Source organism: Furipterus horrens, unplaced genomic scaffold (assembly GCF_987537825.1).
Source record: "Furipterus horrens unplaced genomic scaffold, mFurHor1.1.pri manual_scaffold_5, whole genome shotgun sequence".
NCBI classification, from domain to species: Eukaryota; Metazoa; Chordata; class Mammalia; order Chiroptera; family Furipteridae; genus Furipterus; species Furipterus horrens.
In genome coordinates this window covers 87,265,731-87,286,889 of record NW_028327175.1, presented here as the reverse complement: position 1 = coordinate 87,286,889, position 21,159 = coordinate 87,265,731, and the positions used below count along the sequence as shown (strand labels likewise).

Here is a 21,159-nt window from a genome sequence, read left to right as displayed (position 1 = left end):
AGGAAACCTGAAGTGAGAGTTTAAGAAATATATATGTATGTATTTTTAGAGGGTAGTAGACCAAAGGAGAGGAAGAAAATGATACTAGACATCTGGTGTGCGTATTCTTTTAAAGGAATATAGGCCTTGATAGGAATAACCATTCCCAGGGATACCTATGCTTGACTTCTTTTATCCAGTGTTCCCTCTTACCCATTAGGATACATTTTGGTACTTAGCTCTGGATCTATTTCCTTCCTCTTCATCTTCCTTTTTCTGGTCCTAGATGCTATAAGAAAATTTGCAAATTATGAAGAAAAATAGACTAGGACTATCCAGACTGGGAAAGGAAGCTTTTATTTTTTAAAAAACAACATCAAGTTTTTTTGCTTAATTATGAAGGAAAGTTCTTTGCAAATTGTACTTTATTTTAAAATTGTTTTTAGTCTTTAATTGAATTAAAAACCCAGAATGAACATGAGCCACAGCATTCAAAGAAGAGAGTTCTAACCCCCATAAAGGAGAAAGTCACTGAGCCAAAATCACCAAGTGTGTCCCCTGTTATACCTCACGACCAGTCACCTCCAACGAAAGATGACGCAACAGAAAGTGAAGTGGAAAGCTTACAGTATGATAAGGACACAAAACTGAATCCAAATCCAAAGGGTAAGTTTTTTTTTTTTTTTTTACAGATATAGTATTTTAGGTATAAATGCTGCAGCCATCTAATTTTGAGACTTTTCATGGAATCTAAGTAAAAATAGCATTTTTTTTAAGAACCAGTAATGTGTGGCAATGTAAAAAATTTAAAATAGTTGTAATCTACTTAACTTTATTATAGAACTTGAAAAATGGTAACATTTTTCTTTTACTTTTGTACTAGAAATAGTCTATTCAAAATAAAGACTATGAGAAAAATACAATAAAGATTATAATTTTTTAAAAAAGATTATATCGGGGTGGGGGGGGCAAGAAAACCTGGAATTATCTTCTGGAGGTCAGGCCCCTTGCAGCACAGGCTTCCCCCACTAGGTGAGTGTTCTAGGAACCCGACTGTATCAGTGTATCAGCTGGCGCTGTTGTGAGAGGCTGCATTCAGCTTCAATGAATTTTTTTGAGTCTTTCAATGTGTTTACAAGTGTACCTGCCTGTACCACACTGAGTGTTGAGCAGTTTTTGAACAAAAATGGCATGACCTTCATGCCCCATCCTCCCTGTTCATCTGATATCACCGCAAGTAACTTATTTTTTTTCCCCCTGGATAAAAAAAAGTCCTCAAAGGGAAATGTTTTTCTGATGTTGAAGAGGTGAAACAAAAAATGGCAGAAGCACTAAAAGACTTCAAAAATCGATGGGTTCAATAACTGTTTTGAGCAGTGGAAAAAAAAAATCTTAATTAGGTGTATTGCATCAAATGGAGAGTACTTTGAAGGTGATCGAAGTTTAAACATGTATGAATAAATACACAAGTTTCTATAAATTCTACTTCTTTCAGATAGTTTTAACTAGTAATTTCTTGAATATCTTAAATACATTGGAATTTTAGAGGTGTTATTATTTCCTATAGCAAACTCATATCATTTTTGATCCTAAAGAGAGAGTCTGTGAATGCATATTTATCTGGCTTTTAAAAATTTTCCATCCATCACATAAGGGTCTACCATTACATTTAGTGTAAGTACCTGGAGTAGAGGTGGGTGAGGAGTTAGGAATGTGGATGTGATTACAGCTTTGTCACTGAGCTGCTGTACGACTGGGCCACTCACTGAACATCTCTGGTCTGGAACAGGGTTGGACCACATAGCTGTCTTTTCAAGTTTTAGCTTTTCATTAGACTATGTCATATATACCTAAATTAACCAAAACTACTTTTTAAAAAGTATTCTAATTATATTTGCACTAAGTCTCAAATATAACCCTTCAAATGCTAAGTTCTGTCCAGCTGCCTTTTGGATTCTGGCAGCTGTCACACATAACTGCATCACTTCTGTATGCTTCCATTGTTGCAGTGCGTGCTAACAGTAAGCTCTTTTCTTCACACAGCTCTATAATGGAATGAAAGCTGTAATTTGGGACGAGTCACTTTAAGATGCTTATGCCTCAGTTTATATATCTGTAAAACCAAATGGTCAAATTCCTTACTTGAAGATAAAGGAGTTTTTAAATTATTTGGGTAACTTAAGAAAAACTTAGCAAATGAATTTTTTTTTTAAACATTTTTATGTTTATTTTAGCCATCAGTTCTTCTGTACCTGCCTCACTGGCTCAGCCAGTGACTACATCCAATGCTCCAGAAATAACCTCAGGACAGAAGATTGCCGTCCCAGCAACATCACATCATTTCTGCTTTTCAATAGACTTAAGGAGTATCCATGACTTGGAAGTTGGTTTTCCAGTCAACTGTATATTAAGGTGTGATTTGATTTTTGTTTCAAAGTATTCTTTTCTGAGGAGAAATGCCTTTACTCTTCTTGGGAAGTTGCAGGGAAACAAATGTCACCAAAGAAGTTACAACATTTATTGAATTAGTGTATGAAAAGCGGGTAACACTATGGCTTAGTGGCTTCAAACTTAAGCAAGGCTGGCATTGATAATATGAGCGCTAACAGCTGTAATTGTTCTAGTACAATAATTGTAAGTATTGATAATAATTTATTAATGGTCCTATTTAAAATGTGACTCTTGAACTGAAAGTGTGTTTCTGGAAATGGTACTGTGAGAAAGGCTCACAATAAAAAACACCAGGACACAGGGCTTTAGCAGTAGCTGAGGCTTTATTCAAAGGTCTGCAGAGCTGGGTGCACAGCAAAGACTTACACACGCAAACAGAAAAAACAGGCTGGTTTTATACTAACGCAAGTAGCCATCTCCCACTTCCTCTTCCTCCTCTGTTTCTCCATGCTTGGAAACTCTGGAGTTATAATTTAACGCAATTAACTAAATTAACTGAGGGTAGTAATTTCCTAAATTGTTTGCTGAGCTGTCTAGCAACATTTTCCCATTTCCCGGTGTTTGGTGCTGACTACCTTTCCTCTTTGATCTCCGAGGCATTTGCACTGAGCTGCAGAAACTTCACTTCCTGACTTGCAGGCATGCCAATACTGTTGACTCTGACTCAGAGACCCCCTATACTTCAAGATTTAATTAAGTTGTTCTTTGCTGCTAATTATTTCCTACTCTGGTTTGAGAGTCACAAGTTTCTTTGTCCCTTACAGTGCCACAGGTCAGAATAATGGAAGATATCTGATTTTTCAGTAAAAACTATTATGGTGGGAGGTTATATTACCCAAATCTACATTTCATAGCTGTGACTCTAAAAACTGTACTTAATGAACTGTAAGTGGAATGTATGCACACTTTCCAATTTAAAAAATTGAAATGTATGTTTCATTCAGTTAAATGGCTTTATATAATAGTTTATTTTTAGTAATTTTTCATAGGCTTTTATGGCTGAGAGAGAAAATACATATAATAATGTGTTTTAGTCTGGAGTATTTAGTTTCTTCTCAGAAATTTCTTTGGAGCAAGCAGCAGCATTTGTAGTAAAGTTGTTCTTTATGTGATTAGAGTGAGGAAATTTGTCACCTTGGATTGCCATTCCCAGGAATGTCAGAGACTGCACATTGCTTCCTGCTGTTATTTGAAGCATACCTACTTTTTGGATGCATAAATCAACTCATACTTGCACCTAATTTTCAGTTCTTCGATTTCTTATGAAGTTGTTTCCAAAATCCTCCGAGCTTTGGTGTGAATAATGGACACGATCCAAGGGACCCAGCACAGTGTGATTGTGAATTTGTAGGATGGAAATCTTTCCATCACAGCTTAAGTTCTGCATTTTACCTCATGTTAGAGGCTGAGAGTCATTGCTAAAATGTTGTTTTTATTTGTATATTGAAGGCTAGGAAAAGGTTTTTTCTCACAGCTATAGTTTTCCTCAGAGTTTGTATAACATCTCAAATTTTCTAGAAATAGGATTATTACTTATTCTTTAGCTGTTTTTTGTTTGTTTTTGTCTTTTCTCTCTCTATTCCTTTACTGAGCTAACTCTTCTGTTGTACTAGGGAATCTGATCTTAGAATAGGTGGCCAGAAGCATAGAAACAGGGTTGATTTAGTGAAGGCAAAGCCTTGTAGGAGCCCACTTGGAAAGCACTAATATTAGCTTTTGTGTTTCCTTTTTGCTGTAGGGGCCATTTGTTTAATCATTGTAAGGTACAAAGAAACTGGTAACTCTCAAACCAGAGTAGGAAATAATTAGCAGCAAAAAACAACTTAATTAAATTTTGAAGTAGGGGGTCTCTGAGTCAGAGTCAACAGTATTGGCATGCCTGCAAGTCAGGAAGTGAAGTTTCTGCAGCTCAGTGCAAATGCCTCGGAGATCAAAGAGGAAAAGATAGTCAGCAAAGGTAGTCAGCACCAAACACCGGGAAATGGGAAAATGTTGCTAGACAGCTCAGCAAACAATTTAGGAAGTTACTACCCTCCGTTAATCTAGTTAACCGCTTTAGATTGTAACTCGGGAGTATGGAAGCATGGAGAAACGGAGGAGGAGGAGGAGGAAGGGGAAGTTGGCGGGGGCTACTCGCGTTAGTATAAAACCAGTTCGTTTTTCTGTTTGGGGTGTGCCTATCTTTGCGTGCACCCAGCTCTGCAGACCTGTGAATAAAGCCTCAGCTACTGCTAAAGCCCTGTGTCCCGGTGTTTTTTATTGTGAGCATTTCTCACATCATGAAGTGCCTGCACAATGCCAGAGGTGTGCCTGGTATCAGGGGTACATGGAGCCCACATACTGCACTGTGTGTGTATTGTAAACAAAGAGTTCAACCTAGTGAAGGAGACACATTGCGAAGTAAGGCAGTATGTGAGGAGGCTAGTTCACTTGGCAGAGAAAAGGGGAAAGACTACAAAATTAAAAGAAAAACTACTGGTTCTGTCTTAGGTTCATTTTAAGTTATTATTTAAAACGCTGGCCGTTTCACCTTTTCTGTGTTTAAGAAAGTGTATGTTATGCCCTGCATTGGTATGAAATTGCAGTTGCAACTATGTAATGGGATTTGTGAGGTACCACTGTTATTTGAAAAAGTTTGTGTGTGTTTTTTTTTTTAATCGCAACAACCTGTAATGGGGCTGTAGGGTTTTAATTTCTAGGGCATGAACTCTCCGAGATGCCTTGATTTCAGTGGGTGTGTGATTATACTGAAAATGAGTGAATGCACAGGATTCTTCTTATGGGGAGAGCAACTTTTATTAATGGGTGTAAATTCTAGTTTTCGTAATGAATAATAAGATATAACATGACATTTAAATGAGCATTATATCTTTGTATTGGCTTTAAATGTAAAAAATAAGTTCAGCAGTAGTCAGGCATCCTTCCAATTTTTCCTGGTGTGGTTTTTATGATGAAAAGAGGAAAAAGTGTTACGTTGCTCTGTGATTCACCCATACGTACCTGAGTTGCTTTCGTCCTTGATTCTCTGTTGAGAGACAGGGTATCATAAATGCACCCCTTTGGAGTAGACTAAGGGCTCTTTAGCTCATAAAAGTTCAAGACATTATTATATAAAGGAAACTAGGTTTGGAAATTAAATTAAACAAGTTTTTCTTGAGTGTTTACAATGTGGTGGAAACTGCTTATTTGTTCCTGGGAGTGCAAAGATAAAAAAGATATGACTGGAGCCCTCAGGGACCTTTTAAACAAATGGGAACTCAGTCTTTGTTTAGTAGAGTCATTTTCATTCCTAACTCTGTTATATTTGCATTGTACCAAAAAGACTATCTCTTCCTTAGTCGGTCATACCAGAATTCTCTTTCTTCCATGGAGGATAAATGAAAAATTACCTGTAAAGCAACTTGGAAAGTAGTATTAAGCAAATAATGTATTGTCTGTATAATTTCTATAATTTTTATATCAACACAAAATATTTGTATAACTTTAAAGTTGCAATAAGGCTAAAACCATAATGTGTTTTTATCACTTATCTATTTAAAAATTCTATTTGCCCATGATATTCGTATTGTACTTTTTTAACAGACTAAATTTTATCTATAAATCTTTAAGATTCTGTTTCTCTGAAATCTAGGTACTCGTATCCATTCTTCGGAAGTGCAGCTCCTATTATGACTAATCCTCCTGTAGAAGTTCGGAAAAACATGGAGGTTTTTCTTCCCCAATCTTACTGTGCATTTGATTTTGCAACGATGCCACATCAGCTGCAAGATACCTTCTTAAGGTGATGTGCACACTACACTGTGTATATGGTATTATTAATATCTTCTCAAGTCAACTCTTGAAAATTTGTATCTTATAAACAAGAGGAATTCCTACAGGTTTAAATCCATATCAGTTTATGCATTTGAGAATCTAGAAACAAATATACGAATAATGTCTGTGACATTTATGCTTTTGCTACAAAGTTTTATGTGGCTATGAAGGCTCCTTTAGATTTTCATGTTTTATTTGCCTGAGTTTAGATATTCGAACTTTGTTAAAACAGCCTGTGAGTTATGAAGGAGCTTTGAAAAGCTGTCTTGCCTTTTCCTAATGTATGTTTAGATATGTATGAACCATTTAGTTTTTATTATTGATCCCTGAATGACTGTAATGTATTTTGTTTGATTTTTTTAACATTATTTTTTTTAAGATTTTATTTATTTGTTTTTAGAGAGAGAGGAAGGGAAGGAGAAAGAGAAGGAGAGAAACATCAATGTTTGGTTGTCTCTCATGCACCCCCAACTGGGGACCCGGCCTGCTACCCAGGCATGTGACCTGGCTGGGAATCGAACTGGCAACCTTTTGGTTCGCAGGCTGGCACTCAGTCCGCTGACCCACACCAGCCAGGGCTTCTTTTTTTATGTTTTATCTATATAAAATGGAGGTGTTAATTCAACTATCTTAAATAGATCGGTGAAGAAAAATGAGATCTGTGCAATGTCATTTTATTTTATCCGAGTATCAAAATTCAAATTTGTATAATACGTATTTTAAAAGGAAGAATGAAGAGTAACTATAATTTAACCATTTGTGGGAGCAATAGTGTTTGAAGGATCTCTTTATTGCAAAGAAGGAGGTATACAAGATGTAATGAAATTTTCTGTTTTTTACCTGTGGGACTGAACTTTTACATTTGAGGTAACAAAAATATCTCTGACTTCATTATGGGAATCCAAAGATTTTAGTCCAAAAAGACTTAGTTCCAAGTTGATAGGTATGAATATGTTTCTCTCTTCCTTAGAATTCTATTGCTGATAGCTCTGAATATGTTTCTTCCTTAGGATTCCATTGCTGATTGAATTATGGCACAAGGATAAAATGAGTAAAGATTTACTTCTGGGAATCGCCAGAATCCAGCTTTCTAATGTCTTGTCTTCAGAAAAAACTCGCTTTTTAGGTTCTAATGGTGAACAGTGTTGGCGTCAAACTTACAGTGAAAGTGTGCCTATTATAGCAGCACAAGGGTAATGCATTTTGCAAAACTGGTATTTGCTTTTCTTTTTATTGTGATTAGCTACAATCTTATCCTTTCATATCATCTTTTTTCTAATCTTTATTTTTTTACTTGTGGGAACTATATCCTAGTTTACTCTAGCTTTCTGATACCTGTTATACCCTCACAAAGTGAAGAATTTATGCTTATATAATACTGCAATATTTACTCAAGACTATTGAATATTTCCCTCCCCTCTGTTTAGCCTGGCAATTTTAAATTCAGGATCTTTTTATTTCGTAATTCAAGGTAAAATCTATCATGTATTTTTATACTATTTTGCATTGGGGGTGACTATTTCTTTTTTAAAAAATTTAAACTTTTACCTCATTACTGAACTCTGAGAATGCTACAAATGTTTGCACTTTTACAAACAATTGTTCTTGGGGTCCTGAAATTCATCGCCATAGTTAAAAGCTGGTGGAGTTCACATATTTCAGACAAAATTATATATTTGTTGAGTGATTTTAAATTTTAACAGTAGAAAATTAAATCGTTTGGCATTATATATGACATGTCTTTATTTTTAAGGCATAGTAAGAAAGTAGAAGGAAATCGGGCTCAATAAAAAGCTGAGATCTAAAGAGTTTTGTTGAAATTTCTTCCTTACTCTTTTTCCATCAGTAGCCACTTCCAGAGAGTGAAGGTTTAGTAAAACTTTTATTCACCTGTAAGATCTGGTAATAGGTGTTTTAAAGAATCAGATATTCTGGGTAACTGACAGTTCTTTGTGTTTTAACTTCTGTTATTGAAAATCTCTTAAAAATTAGCATTCTTTTTCTCATCCAAAGTAGCATTTTAAAAAGTCAAATCCTTACTGTTTGAAGTTACTTTAATGGTGTTTATTATGAATGTTAACTTCTATTGTCCTGCTCTGTAGACTGAGAACTTCTAGATTCACTTAAGTGAAAACTTCAGATATGGTAGTGCTTCATTGTACTTTTAAAATTTCTTCTAAAATCTATGAGATTAGAAGAAAATGTAAAAGTTTATTTAGAGTTCTAATTGTGTGGGATACATTCATTTAAGTTTTGTCTAACCAAAGGTTTATGGAATAAATTTAATTTAGACTAAGCTATGTTCTTTTTGTTTGTTTGTTTCTTTTTTGTTTAGATTTTATTTTCCTCTAACATTTTTTCTCGTTTTTATTTAATTAATGATAAAGTGCTACATGCAGTTCTATGCTCTAGAGATACTCATATTCATAAAACTGTTATTCTACTTCTAGAAATTATTCTGAGGCAGTGCTCATATCCAGTATAAGGTTTATGTACATGTGTATTCATCGCAGGAAAATTTAAAAAATACCTCAGAAAAACATATATATATATATTCAAAAAGAGAGGAATTAAGTTTATTTTACTACTTAATTCTTTAGTATATATTATAGGCATTAAAATTATGTTTTTAAATTAATATTTATGATATGAGCAAATGCTCTTAATGTAAATAGGAAAAAAGGGACAAAATTTGATAAGTGATCTTAATGTGTGTATCTACATATACATAAAACAGGAAAGAAATAAGTTAAATGTTAGCAGTAATAGCTTGTGGGCAGTGAAATTTAAAATTTCTCCTGTGTTTTATACTTTTGGTTTTTTTCAAATCTGTAGTTGTTGGTCTTATAATAAACAGAGGTATGTACTTAATAGGGTGTTTGTGATCAAATAGTCATGGATATGGGAGGCTTTGAAGCTTATAGAAACCACTGCAGTTTCAGCAGCAAGGGTCAGATGAAGGAAATGTTGTCTACTCAGTGCTATAGCATTGAGAACATAAGAGGAAAAATATGAAAATGTTTCCATGAATCTTAATGTATTTCTAATTTGTAGGTCAAATAACAGGATAATAAATCTTTCTTACACACTGACTTTAGAAGATTACGGACTAGTAAAAACACGTGAGATTTTTGTCTCTGATTCATCTCAGGTAAGTATCAGTGAATGTTATTAAATTACTCTTTAAAATGGATCTAATATGTTGTGTGTGTGAGTGTATTTGTTTCAATATGCTTTTTTTTTTATTTCTATGTTAGGGTTTAGCTGCTCTGCAACAGAAGCCATCTTTTCTTCCGCCCGCACCGTGTCCTTCAGAAAACCAGACAGAGCCCCGTGAAACCTTAGAATACAAAGCAGCACTTGAGCTAGAAATGTGGAAAGAGATGCAAGAAGACATTTTTGAAAATCAGGTTACTTTTTAAATGTTACGTCAAAACTATTTTTTTTGTTTAGTAAAGCCTGCTATGGCTCAGGAAAAATATGCTCTGTTCCTTGCGTCCCTTATCCAGTCACTTTGAATATCAAGAATATCTTACTCCTACAGGAAAATTGAGAATAAAAATATATTTTAAACGTGACAGGTTGGCAGAAGTCATTTAGAAGATTTCCCCTAAACTTTGTCCTAGGCAAAATCAGGACTGAAGGTTAGCGTTTAGAGGTTAAGAACTTGGAGGTTTCTTTAAATTTCAGGTTCTCATTTATTGTACCCTCCTGGAACTTGGAATCATCAGTCTTTAAACAACAGAGTTAGCCCTGGCTGGTGTGGCTCAGTGGATTGAGTGCTGGCCTGCAAACCAAAAGGTCACCGGTTTGATTCCCAGTCAGGGCACACGCCTGGGTTTTGGGCCAGGCCCCCATTGGGGGCCTGTGAGAGGCAACTAATCGATGTATCTCTCACACATTGATGTTTCTCTACCTCTCTTTCCTCCTCCTTCTGCCCTCTCTAAAAAGTAAATAAATAAAATCTTTAAAAAACAAAAGCAAGAGATTTAGAAAACAGAACTTACCATGTACTCTCCTGAATTATACTTACATGGTTATTAATACTTGCCAAAGGCATCCTTTTTTTAAAAAAGAATACAACACCTGAAAGGAACATATCAGTAATCACTTAATTTTTTTTATCCTCACCTGAGGACATGCTTATTGATTTCAGAGAGGAAAGGAAAGAGGGAGAGAAAAATCAATAATTGCCTCTTATACACCCCCTGACCAGGGATGGAACCCACCACCTTTTGGTTTACAGGACGATGCTCCAGCTGAGTCGCACTGGCCAGGGCAGTGATCACTTAATTTTTAACTGAAAGCAACTGATTTGTTTACTTGAAATATTTAGGTTTTTCCTCACTTTTATTTTCTTCTTTTTGTAGCTAAAACAGAAAGAACTGGCTCATATGCAAGCTCTTGCAGAAGAATGGAAGAAAAGGGATCGAGAGAGAGAATCACTAGTAAAGAAAAAGGTAGTATAGAAATTGAAGAAGGAAAGGAAAGATATTAATAATGTCTTATATATGTATTTTTTAAATTGTGTTTTTGAGTTTGGGGAAAAGATCATGCAGCTTTTATTATATTTTAGGTGGCTGAATATACTATTCTGGAAGGAAAACTTCAAAAAACCCTAATTGATTTAGAGAAGCGAGAGCAGCAGCTTGCCATTACAGAATCAGAGGTACTGTATTTGTCTATCAAATATATATTTTTTTAAGATTTTATTATTTATTTTTAGAGAGAGGAGAGGGGAGGGAGGAGAGGGCAAGGAACACTGATGTGGGAAACATCGATCCGTTGCCTCTCATGTGCACTCCCATGGGGACCAAACCCACAACCCAGGCAAGTGTCCTGACCAGGTAGAGAACCAGTGACCTTTTGCTTTGCGAGACAGCGCATAACCAGCTGGGCTACACTGGTCAGGACCATCTATCAAATATCTTTATTTCACAGAATCCATATGTTAGGCTTATACCATTCATGTTTTTCTTTATACTTATATAAAATATATTTCATAGATATCTTCTCAGATGTTATGGGGAAAAAACTGCTCTTCAACTAGGTAAAGCTGTTTTGTGTTTTAGAATGTGAGGAATAGGAAGAAAGTGTTCGTTGTTCGAAATGGTTAACTGTCATTCAGCCAGTTGGTGGACTTCTACAATAGTGGAGAAATTTGGTTCACTTTCCCATTATGTAAAGGAATGGATAGTTGCACTACCTAGAGAAAAAGGAAAATGTAGCACAGGCTCAGGGGTCTACATTCCTGATTTTCAGTAAGAAGGAAATCTCTCTTTCTTGCCCATTAAAGATTCAATCCCAAGAACAGATGAGTACTAGGCCTAGTTAGCATTTTTGTTAGGTCTTACTAAATTTTACCCTAAATAATTTAAAAAATTATTGTAAAGGTCATTTCAAAATAATTAGAATTTCTTCTATATTAAAGTTATATGTTCCTTCTCTGCCTAAATATGTTTCTTAAATTTTCTCAGCATATCACCCTAACCTTATCTTTATCCATTTTCTGGGATGTCTAAATTAATGTAGATGTTTAAACTTGAAGTGTATATTTGTTTTAATAATAAGAGTATTATCTTCTGTGTAATTGGGCAGAAAATAAGTTTCTTAAAGAAGAAAAGGAACTTGGGTTTATTTGTTTATATGTTAAAATGGGTTTGTTCAAGTAGGAATTTTAAGTGATTAGGGCATTTTCAGTTGAAGTTGTACAAGTCATAAATGAATTTTTGTATGTACTTTGTATATTAGAACTAAGTGATTGAAAATTATAATTTCAGTATATTTAAGGATTAATTCTCTACTGAAAATGTATGAGAATTTTGTAAGCATTCTAAACATTTGACTATTAATATGGATAATAAAATATTGAACAGTATAATGCAGCTCATACATCAGCCTCTTAAAGATGTACTTGTTTTAAGCTTCAAAGAGAAAGAAAGGAACTGAAATCAGAACGTGAACGGAACCTACAAGAACTTCAGAACTCTGTCCGCAGAGCCAAGGAAGATTGTGTTCACCAAGTAGAACTGGAAAGGTTAAAGATCAAGCAGCTAGAAGAGGATAAACACCGACTTAAGCAGCAGGTTGGATGAAATACCTGTCATCCCTTTACACTTTGAGTTTATTCACATCTAGAAATGATAGGTGTAGTTCACTAAAACGTTTAAAAACTCACAGTAATTTGGACAATTAATATTTATTGCACTGATATACAAGTAAACTTTTAAGTTGGATGTTCTTTCCCTAAGTCAAAGCTAAGGACTATATTGAATAATTTTCCTTCTCTTAAAATTACTTGAATGAGATTGTGCTACATTTCAGTAGCTCTCAGCTTAAAATCTTTTCTGATAAATCTCCTTTTAGCAAATATAGATATATTTCTTGCCACTGGACTGAATTCAGTTAAGAACCAAATTTCATGACAGAATTGTCTGTGCTCCTTTATTTCCTCACCTTCTGAACTCACCTCTTAACCCATCCCACTTTGCTTTCCATCCGCAATGCTCCAGGCAGCCAGTTGTCAAAGGAGCCACCAGCAGCTCAGTCACTAAGTTCAGTGGGCACTTTTCATTTCTCTTCTTACTCAGACTTACTGACCTCAACACTATTGCCATTGTTTTTGTGTATTCTCTTCTCTCCGTGTCTGTCACACCACTCTCCTTGTTTGCCTCTGCTTTTCCGGCCACCCTCAGGCTCCTTTGCAGGCTTGTTTTCCTTTAGCCAGTAAGTGTTAGACTTCTTCCAAGTTCAAGACTTACTTTGTACTAAACAATATTAATTCCCGTCAGTACAGAGACAATCTGTACCTCTGGGACTTGCACATTTATATCGTAGACCTTTCCTTTGCACTCAAGACCCAGATATCTAACTGCCTTTTTGACATCTCTAATTGGATGTGTAAAGGCATTTAAAACCCAGCACAATTCTGCCATCCATGCCTGAACTTCCTATAAGTGTTCTCTATTTCTATTCTTCCTGTTGCAGCCAGAGTGGTAAGACATTTGGGAATCATGACACCCTCCTCTAAAACCTTTCAGTGCCATCTTATTGCTCATAAAGATCAGCATAATTACCTTTCCTGACAGCCTCTGCATAGTTTGGATTAGCCTGCCTTTTCACCTCCTCTCCAACTCTCGCCTTTGCCCTACACTGCAGCCAAATGGTCTCCCTCAGGTCGTCCAGCATACTGTGCTCGCTTCACAAAACCAGAGGGTCTTTGTGTGTCCTCCTGACCCAAGGAAGTTGTCCTTGACCCCTGCACCCCAAGTTGTTATATATTTTAAGGGGACATTCTATTCTTTTTAAATTTTATTTCGTGTGATAATTTGATGTTTCAGATTGTTAACACCATAAAACTGTTTCAGTTTATATCTATATGCCTAGAGCCCAGCCAGCCTTTATCACATGAGTTTAATAAATATTTGCTAAAAATAAGTAAAAACATCAAGCTGTTACATATTAAGCTTATCTTTCTTGAAAAATTCCATTGTAGGTGAGATATGTATGATGAATGCCTCCAAAGTCTTCAGTAAATTCTGTCATGAAGAATAGTTTTCATTGCAGTCAGGGTCAGTTAAGGTCACATTATTTAGCAGTTGTAAATATGAATTTGATTGTTATGAAGACCTCATTTAAAATATGAAAGATCAAGGTGTAAAAGTAGGCAATTGTGATGGGATTCACCAAATGCTCCTCTTCTCCTAATTATCAGGAAGATTCAGCCATCTAGAACCAGGGGAGTTCTTGAAAAAACCCAGGTCTCTACCTTGTCCCAGACTAGTGTGATTAGCTTACATCTTTGTAGGAAGAACCTTTGTGGGAAGAACTGGTATTTTAGAAAATTTACCCTCGGAGCTACTAAGACATAATCTAAAGGCCTGGGGAAAAACTGGGGTGGGGTGGGGGGCAGCAGAAGTTTCTGAGATACCCATGTTGCTAAGCCGATGATGTACACATTGTACATTTTCCTTGTACAAACACAAACTAGTTAGGCCCTTACTCTGAACCAGGTTACATTTACTATATGTACACTTCTAACTAGATAGGTAGAAGGGACTGATAGACATACTGTCAGCAAAAACTGATGAAGATAAAATATCTATATTCAGGTAAATAAAGGCAGTTACCAGAATTCAAAAAATTAATGTAGTTTATGGACCACTTAAAGGAAAAAGAGCCCAGTATACCTAACAGCTTACTGCTTTACAACCTGATCGTAACCACAGTAATTGTTTATGATAATGTCCCTGAATGATAGGAAACAAATACTAAATATTAAGTTTATTAGCTTTGGTATAAAACAGAAAAGTAAGATAGTTTAGAAAGATTTTTATTCAAGTTTAAAAATAAAAGTTTGGATGTTCAAAGAAGGAACTTCTGTTATTTGGAATATTTACACATGTAGTATACCTCATTACCTAAAGATGCTATATAAATCCTCATTAGAATTGTTTGTATTTGTTGGCATAAAACAAGAATTTATTATTGATCATTTAAGTTCTATTTTTACCACAAATTTTCTCTGTATTTCAAATTTAGTTGTCTTATGTTTTAATAAAAAAATAATTGGTTTGGCTAATGATGAAAAGTTATATTTGTTTATGTTTTTGGAACAGTACTTATTTACATTTGATTTTTTTTTTTTTTAATCTCAGATTTGAAAAGTATCTTTATATCCTCACTATTTTGGTAGTTTTGAAACTTCTAAGGGAAATTATAGAGCATTTAGTTAAGGCAGTCTGTCTCTTTTTTTAAATTAAGGAAGTATCTCCTGCTTTCCATTACAGCACTATTCTAGGGGATGAAAAGATCTCAATTCTAATCATGCTTCTGCTACTAACTAGCTAATAGCTCTTTGGCACTGCCTCAATTGTTTAGCTGTTTGACCCTCGTTTTTCTTACCTATCAATATGAAGGGGTTGGGCCAAATCATCTTTAAATTACCTTAAATTGTAATAATAGTGTTTGAATTACAAAATTCATATCGTATCCACCTTTAAGAATAAGTACTGTATTAATATTAAACTTAATTTTCATTGATATGTTATATCTAAAATTGTCAATCTTCTTACATGTAACATCTTAAGTATAAAGTATCAGTTTTTTTTTTTTTTTTTTTTTTGTATGTTTTATTGATTATGCTATTACAGTTGTCCTGATTTCTTTTTCCTTTGCTCCCCTTGGCCCAGCATCCTCCCTATCTTCAGCAGTTCCATCCCCCTTAGTCTATGTCCATGGGTTGTGCATATAAGCTCTTTGACTTTAGCCTTTACTGTACTGTTCTCAATATCCCCTTGTCTATTCTGCACCCCTCTTACTATGCTTATTAATTCCTGCACCATTTCCCTCCTCCTCCCCCCTCCCAACTGACATCCCTCCACGTGCTCCCTATACCTATGATTCTGTCCCCACTCTGGTTGTCTGTTTAGTTTGTTTTTGTTATTTTTTAGATTCTGTTTTTTTTTTTTTTTTTTTTTTTTTAAGTATATTTTATTGATTATATTGTTACAATAGTTCCAATTTTTTTTTCCCCTTTGCTCCCCTCCGCCCAGCACCCCCCTTCCCCAACAATCCCCTCTCCAAGTCCATGCCCATGGGTCGTACATACAAGCTCTCCCGCCTCACCCTTTCATATATTCTTCTTCTTCTTTTTTTAAAATTAATTAATTAATTAGTTAAATATTTTAACAATAAAAAATAACAATTCCTCCCTCTCAGACTTAAGACCCTTTACAATCTTATAAAGGACAATGGATGAAGGTCTCGAGCTCCTCTAGCTGCTTCAAGCTGGACATGGTCGTCGTCCTACCTACCCGTGGGTCAAGAAATCCCTAATAAGAGTGGGGATGTGGAGGGGAGGGTGGCCTTCCCACAAGGGGAAGGATCGTGCAGACTCCAGGTTGGTTGGCTGTCTCTGGACAACGGCATGCTTGGTTTGACAGGCTGGCATCCTTGTTGTATTCTGGGGGCAACAGGGTTAAAGGACATCATTTAATCCGTAACCACTAGATGACAAAAGACAGGTATTAATTTTTCAATGTCCCACATTAGGGAAAAGAAGGGCTTCTTTGGAGGAAGGTGTGCCAGGTACATCTCACCTGTCCAAAACCCTTTTGCCCATTATACTTATTTTGGACTGAGGGAAATATTTTAGGTTTCCCCCATCTCAGGCCTCTGGGCTTTTTCTGTCCAAGCCATTAGGATAGAAAAGAGAAACCAGTTTTAAAGTGAAGCCCACAGACCACCCCGTTCTTCACCAACCCAGCCACTTAGTTCAGCCAAACCATTGAGTCTCAGGAGGCAGCAATGCAGACAGGATTAAGTGAGGCCTATGCATACAGATAATCACTCAGGTAATGAGATTGTAGGCTTATGCCCTTTGAAAACAGAAAACACATGTTAATTTATGTAACATAACCCACATACAAGTCTCTAAATCTGTAGGACTGTCTTATCGGAAGGAAAATCCTTGTCCTTCTAATATTCACTGAACTTGCATTTCTATTCTTTATATTTTTATTCCCCCCCCCACTAAAAAATTTTCTGTTTGTTTGTTTTTCCACTACAGTTGTCTCACTTTTTTTCCCCCTCTTGCTTCCCTGCACCCTGCCCCCCCCCCACAGTCAGTCCCCACCCAGTTGTCCATGTCCATGGGTCATTCATACATGTTCTTTGACTAGACCCTTCCCCTTCTTACCCCTTCTCTCCCTCCCATCTCCCCCTTTGTTACTGTTAGTTTATTCCTTGTTTACATACCTCTGGTTCAATTTTGCTCATTTGTTTGTGTTGTTCATTAGTTTCCTGTAACAGGTGACAGCATAAGGTAATTTTCTTTTGTTGCCTGGCTTATTTCGCTAAGCATAATTCTCTCTAGTTCCAATCATGTTGTTGCAAATGGTAGAAGTTCCTTCTTTCTTTCAGTACTTATTCATTGTCATTTTCCCCCTTTGTACTCGTGTTCCTCTCTGTCTCTCTGTTTCTTCATCTTCTTAAAGCAGACCCTTTAGCATCTCTTGCAATGCTGGTTTGGTGGAGATGTATTCTTTTAGCCTTCTTTTGTCTTGGAAACTCCTTATTTCACCTTCCATTTTGAATGAAAGCCTTGCTGGGTAGAGTATTCTTGGTTGTAGGCCTTTGTTTTTCATTGCTTGGAATATTTTTTGCCATTCCCTTCTGGCTTGTAGTGTTTCTGCTGAGAAATCTGATGATAGCCTTATTGGAGCTCCCTTGTATGTTATTAGTTGTTTCTCTCTTGCTGCTTTTAGGATTCTCTCTTTGTCTTTGAATGTTGGCATTTTAATTATGATGTGTCTTGAAGTGGGCCTGTTGGGGTTCATCTTCATTGGGACCCTCTGTGCTTCCTGGACTTGCGTGACTCTTTCTCTCGTCATGTTAGGAAAGTTTTCTGTCATTAGTTTTTCAAAGAGGTTTTCTATCCCTTGCTCTTCTTCTTCTCCTTCTGGAATTCCTATGATACGGATATTATTACGTTTCATGTTGTCCTGCAGCTGTCTTAGAACCTCTTCAGTCTTGTTCAGTCTTTTTTCATTTTGTTGCATTGTCTGGGAGTTTTTGTGTAGGTTGTCCTCCAGCTCGCTGATCCGATCTTCTGCTTCCTCTAGCCTGCTTTTAATTCCTTCTACTGTGTTCTTCAATTCAGAGATCGTATTTTTCATTTCCTCCTGGCTCTTATTGATAGCTTCTATGTCCTTTTTCATGCTCACGTAATTTTCTGTGAGTTCCTTGTAGTTTTTCTGGAGTTCTTTGAAGTTTCCGCTGAGCTCATTCAGCTTCTCCATAATCCATGTTTTGAATTCCATATCTGATAGTTCGCTCCCCTCTATTTCATTTAGCACTCTTTCTGGGGATTCTACCTTTCCTTTTGATGGGAGGTTGTTTCTCTGTCTCCCCATTTTTTTGACTCCTATTGTTTGTTGGTGCTTCTTGGAATGATCTGCACTTCCTGGATCTGCCTCTGGTGGCGTCAGATCATGTACCAGTCTGGCCCTAGGCAGCCTGTTGGAGACTTCCAGGGATCTACTGCTGTTGTCTGTCTTCTTTGATTGTTAATCTATTCAATCTGTGATTAGCTGTCAGGCTTAAGGACTGTGGGTGTGGCAGCTTAATTCCTGTAGGCAGGGCTTTTGCTTCCCCTCAGGCTGACGCCACTTGGAGGGGAATGGTCTACCCGCAGTACTGGGGATGAGTCAGCACTGGGACCCAGTCAGCTGCTCCTCCAGTTCTCCCCTCAAAGCCACCGTGCCAAATTCTCCCCAAGTGTCTCCAGTCCTCTCTGCCTTCCCTCTGCTTGAGCCCAGGGTAAGTGGTGGCCAAAATATTTTCGTATGTGATCCACTTAAGAGCTCTTTTTCTCCTGCTGTTTCTCTCCGGCTAGCAAGAAAGCCTGTGGCTTTTCGCTTTTCACAGCTGATACTATTTTACTTTCCACTCTGTCGCTGTAGGCTGGGAAGCCCAGCTGGGGGTTTAGACCCTGCCCTTCTCAGGGGGAATCCCCGGCTGCTGAGCTGTTTCTCAGCCCCTTCAGCTGCCACCCGTGGGAGCCCAGCCAGCCCTTCCACGTCTCCGCACTCCCTACCGGTCACGTTGTGATGTAGCGGCCTTTTCTGTCTCTCCGTGGTTATAAGACTTCTCTCCAGCTGGTGTTCGGTTCATTATTCCAGATGATTTCTCCAAAATTACATTGTAAATCCAGACTAGTTCTAGGAGGAAGTTAGTGTAGCTTCCACTTACTCCTCCGCCATCTTGTTTCAAGTATCAGTGTTTTTATAAGGTAACTTTCATTTGCCCTCTGCAATTTAACAAAAATGGTTTCCTGATACTAGTTTTAAAAGAAATATCATACTCTTAAAAAATTTTTGTATATTGTTAAGCAGTTGATTTACTAAATTTTTAGGATTACTAGAGATCTTAATTTTTCTCATTATACTTTGTTTCTAAATTCTCTACTATGAACATGTTTAGAATAAGAAAATAATGACACTGTTGAATTCTGTAAGAGTAAACTTACCTCTGTTTTAAAATGACTGTAATACTTTTTTTTTTTTTAATACAGCTTAATGATGCTGAAAATAAGTATAAGATTTTGGAAAAAGAGTTTCATCAGTTCAAGGACCAGCAAAGCAACAAACCAGAAGTCCATCTACAGTCTGAAATAAACCTTCTCACCTTGGAAAAGGTACCAGTGTCAATTTATGGCAACTTAACTAGTTCTAATGATCAATTTGTAAAGTCAGTAATGACACTTGGGTATACACTGTAACATTTCATTGAAGTATTCTGATTTCAAATAGCACATCGAAGAATTCAAGGCACATAACATTGTCAGTAGCTTATACTAATTAGAACCCTTGGTTGCAAACAAAACTGACTAACTCTAGGAATAAAGGAATTCACAAAATTGTCAGAAAGGCTAAAGAAGCAGTTTCAACATATGGGCAGGAACCGGGGTGAGCAACGAAGGCCTATTGTATCACAAAAGAGTTTACTCAGGATGTCGCTGGTGGTGCTGCCACTGGCACGGCACTGGTTCTGTTTCCCCTGGTTCTGGGGTCATCCTGCTGAAGCCATGGTCGGTACTCTGCATATTACTACCCTTTAGAGTCAGTGCCCCAGACGGGAGCATTTTTATTTAAATCACAGGCCTGTAGGTACTCTTGCTCTTACCTTGGAAGAAGGGATATCGACCCTATTTTGTTTTCTATGGTTAGATGCCAGATCCTGCCTCTCACTTATATTACAATTCCCCACAAACAGAAAGAATGTTTAGTTAGGTTCTAGGCCTTAAAAAATGTGTGACATGCAACAAACAACCTAAGTTTGACAATATGTGCTCTTACAGTTTAGTTTGACAATTTTTAGGTATTATTAAAAAGACATAGCATATACAGGAAAATAATAGGTAAGAAGCAGAAAAACAACCATTGCCCGTTTTCTCACCCTCAGCTTTGTACCCTTTTGCTTCTGTAGATTCAGCCACTAGGGGGCACTAACAGAAATGTTGGTGGTGGATGGGAGTTGATGCTAGCATAGCTCATTCTTTTTGTTGTTGTTTTTTGGGGTTTTTTTTTGCCTGGCAATGTTAGTATCGTTTTATGGTTCTATCTCCCATGACACATCTCATCTCCAGCTTCCTTTGGGCAGTCATCACTGGGGTTCTAGCTCACTGGACAACCCCAGTTTCTGGGTTCCTGGTAACAAGAACTACTTCCTGGTACTTTCTTTTGTACTCTCTCCTATCCAGAGGAACTAGGGACTTCCTGCTGTTACTAATCACTAGGTTACCTCACTGTATCCTCTTTGGCATTTCTGCTCTTTCATTATCTGTGTAATGAGATCCCTATATTAAGTTACATCTGTTTGAAAGACCTAGAGTGATTGCTGGCTTCCTGGAGAATGCTGATTGATATAATTGGATTTTCATTATCCAGCAAAGATGTGCACTATTTATACCATGCTAAATGCTATCATGAATGGTACAAAAATGTTCAGGGTAGAGTCAAGTAAATAACAAATTACCAAAGGAAACAAGGAACTTAAATAACTATAGTGAAAGGTAAATAATAGCAAGTATTACCTAGCTTTCTTTTAATAAATGCTCTGAACACAAAGGGGAAACAGTCACTTCTATGGCAATTTATACATTAAGTATAACAAAAAAGTGAAACTGGATATGGAACTCAAAGAATAGGTGAAGTTTTAAATAGGTAGGTATGTGGGTGAGGTTATCTCATGGAGAGGTATTATACTGAGGTTTAAAAAGTCTTTTGCACATTTGGAAAATAGCTTGACTAGAACATAAGAGTTTAACCAGTATATAGTAGTGGCTTCAAAATGAAAATAAGCCTGGTAAGAGAATGTGAGAAGACCTTAGATGCTAAGTTAAAGAATTTGTAT

At 36.6% G+C, this 21,159-nt stretch overlaps 1 protein-coding gene across 1 annotated transcript in view; it reads left to right on the top strand.

The window, feature by feature from the left end:
• The window catches only part of CEP120 (centrosomal protein 120), a 65,741-nt gene that overhangs the window by 24,125 nt on the left and 20,457 nt on the right, over positions 1–21,159 (top strand). Inside the window, exons 8-17 of the mRNA XM_090276620.1 lie at positions 426–645; positions 2,214–2,391; positions 6,062–6,211; positions 7,254–7,436; positions 9,298–9,394; positions 9,501–9,653; positions 10,614–10,703; positions 10,820–10,912; positions 12,168–12,329; positions 19,319–19,441. Coding sequence (XP_090132746.1) covers positions 426–645; positions 2,214–2,391; positions 6,062–6,211; positions 7,254–7,436; positions 9,298–9,394; positions 9,501–9,653; positions 10,614–10,703; positions 10,820–10,912; positions 12,168–12,329; positions 19,319–19,441 — 1,449 coding nt within the window. The remainder of the gene's footprint in view (positions 1–425; positions 646–2,213; positions 2,392–6,061; positions 6,212–7,253; positions 7,437–9,297; positions 9,395–9,500; positions 9,654–10,613; positions 10,704–10,819; positions 10,913–12,167; positions 12,330–19,318; positions 19,442–21,159) is intronic.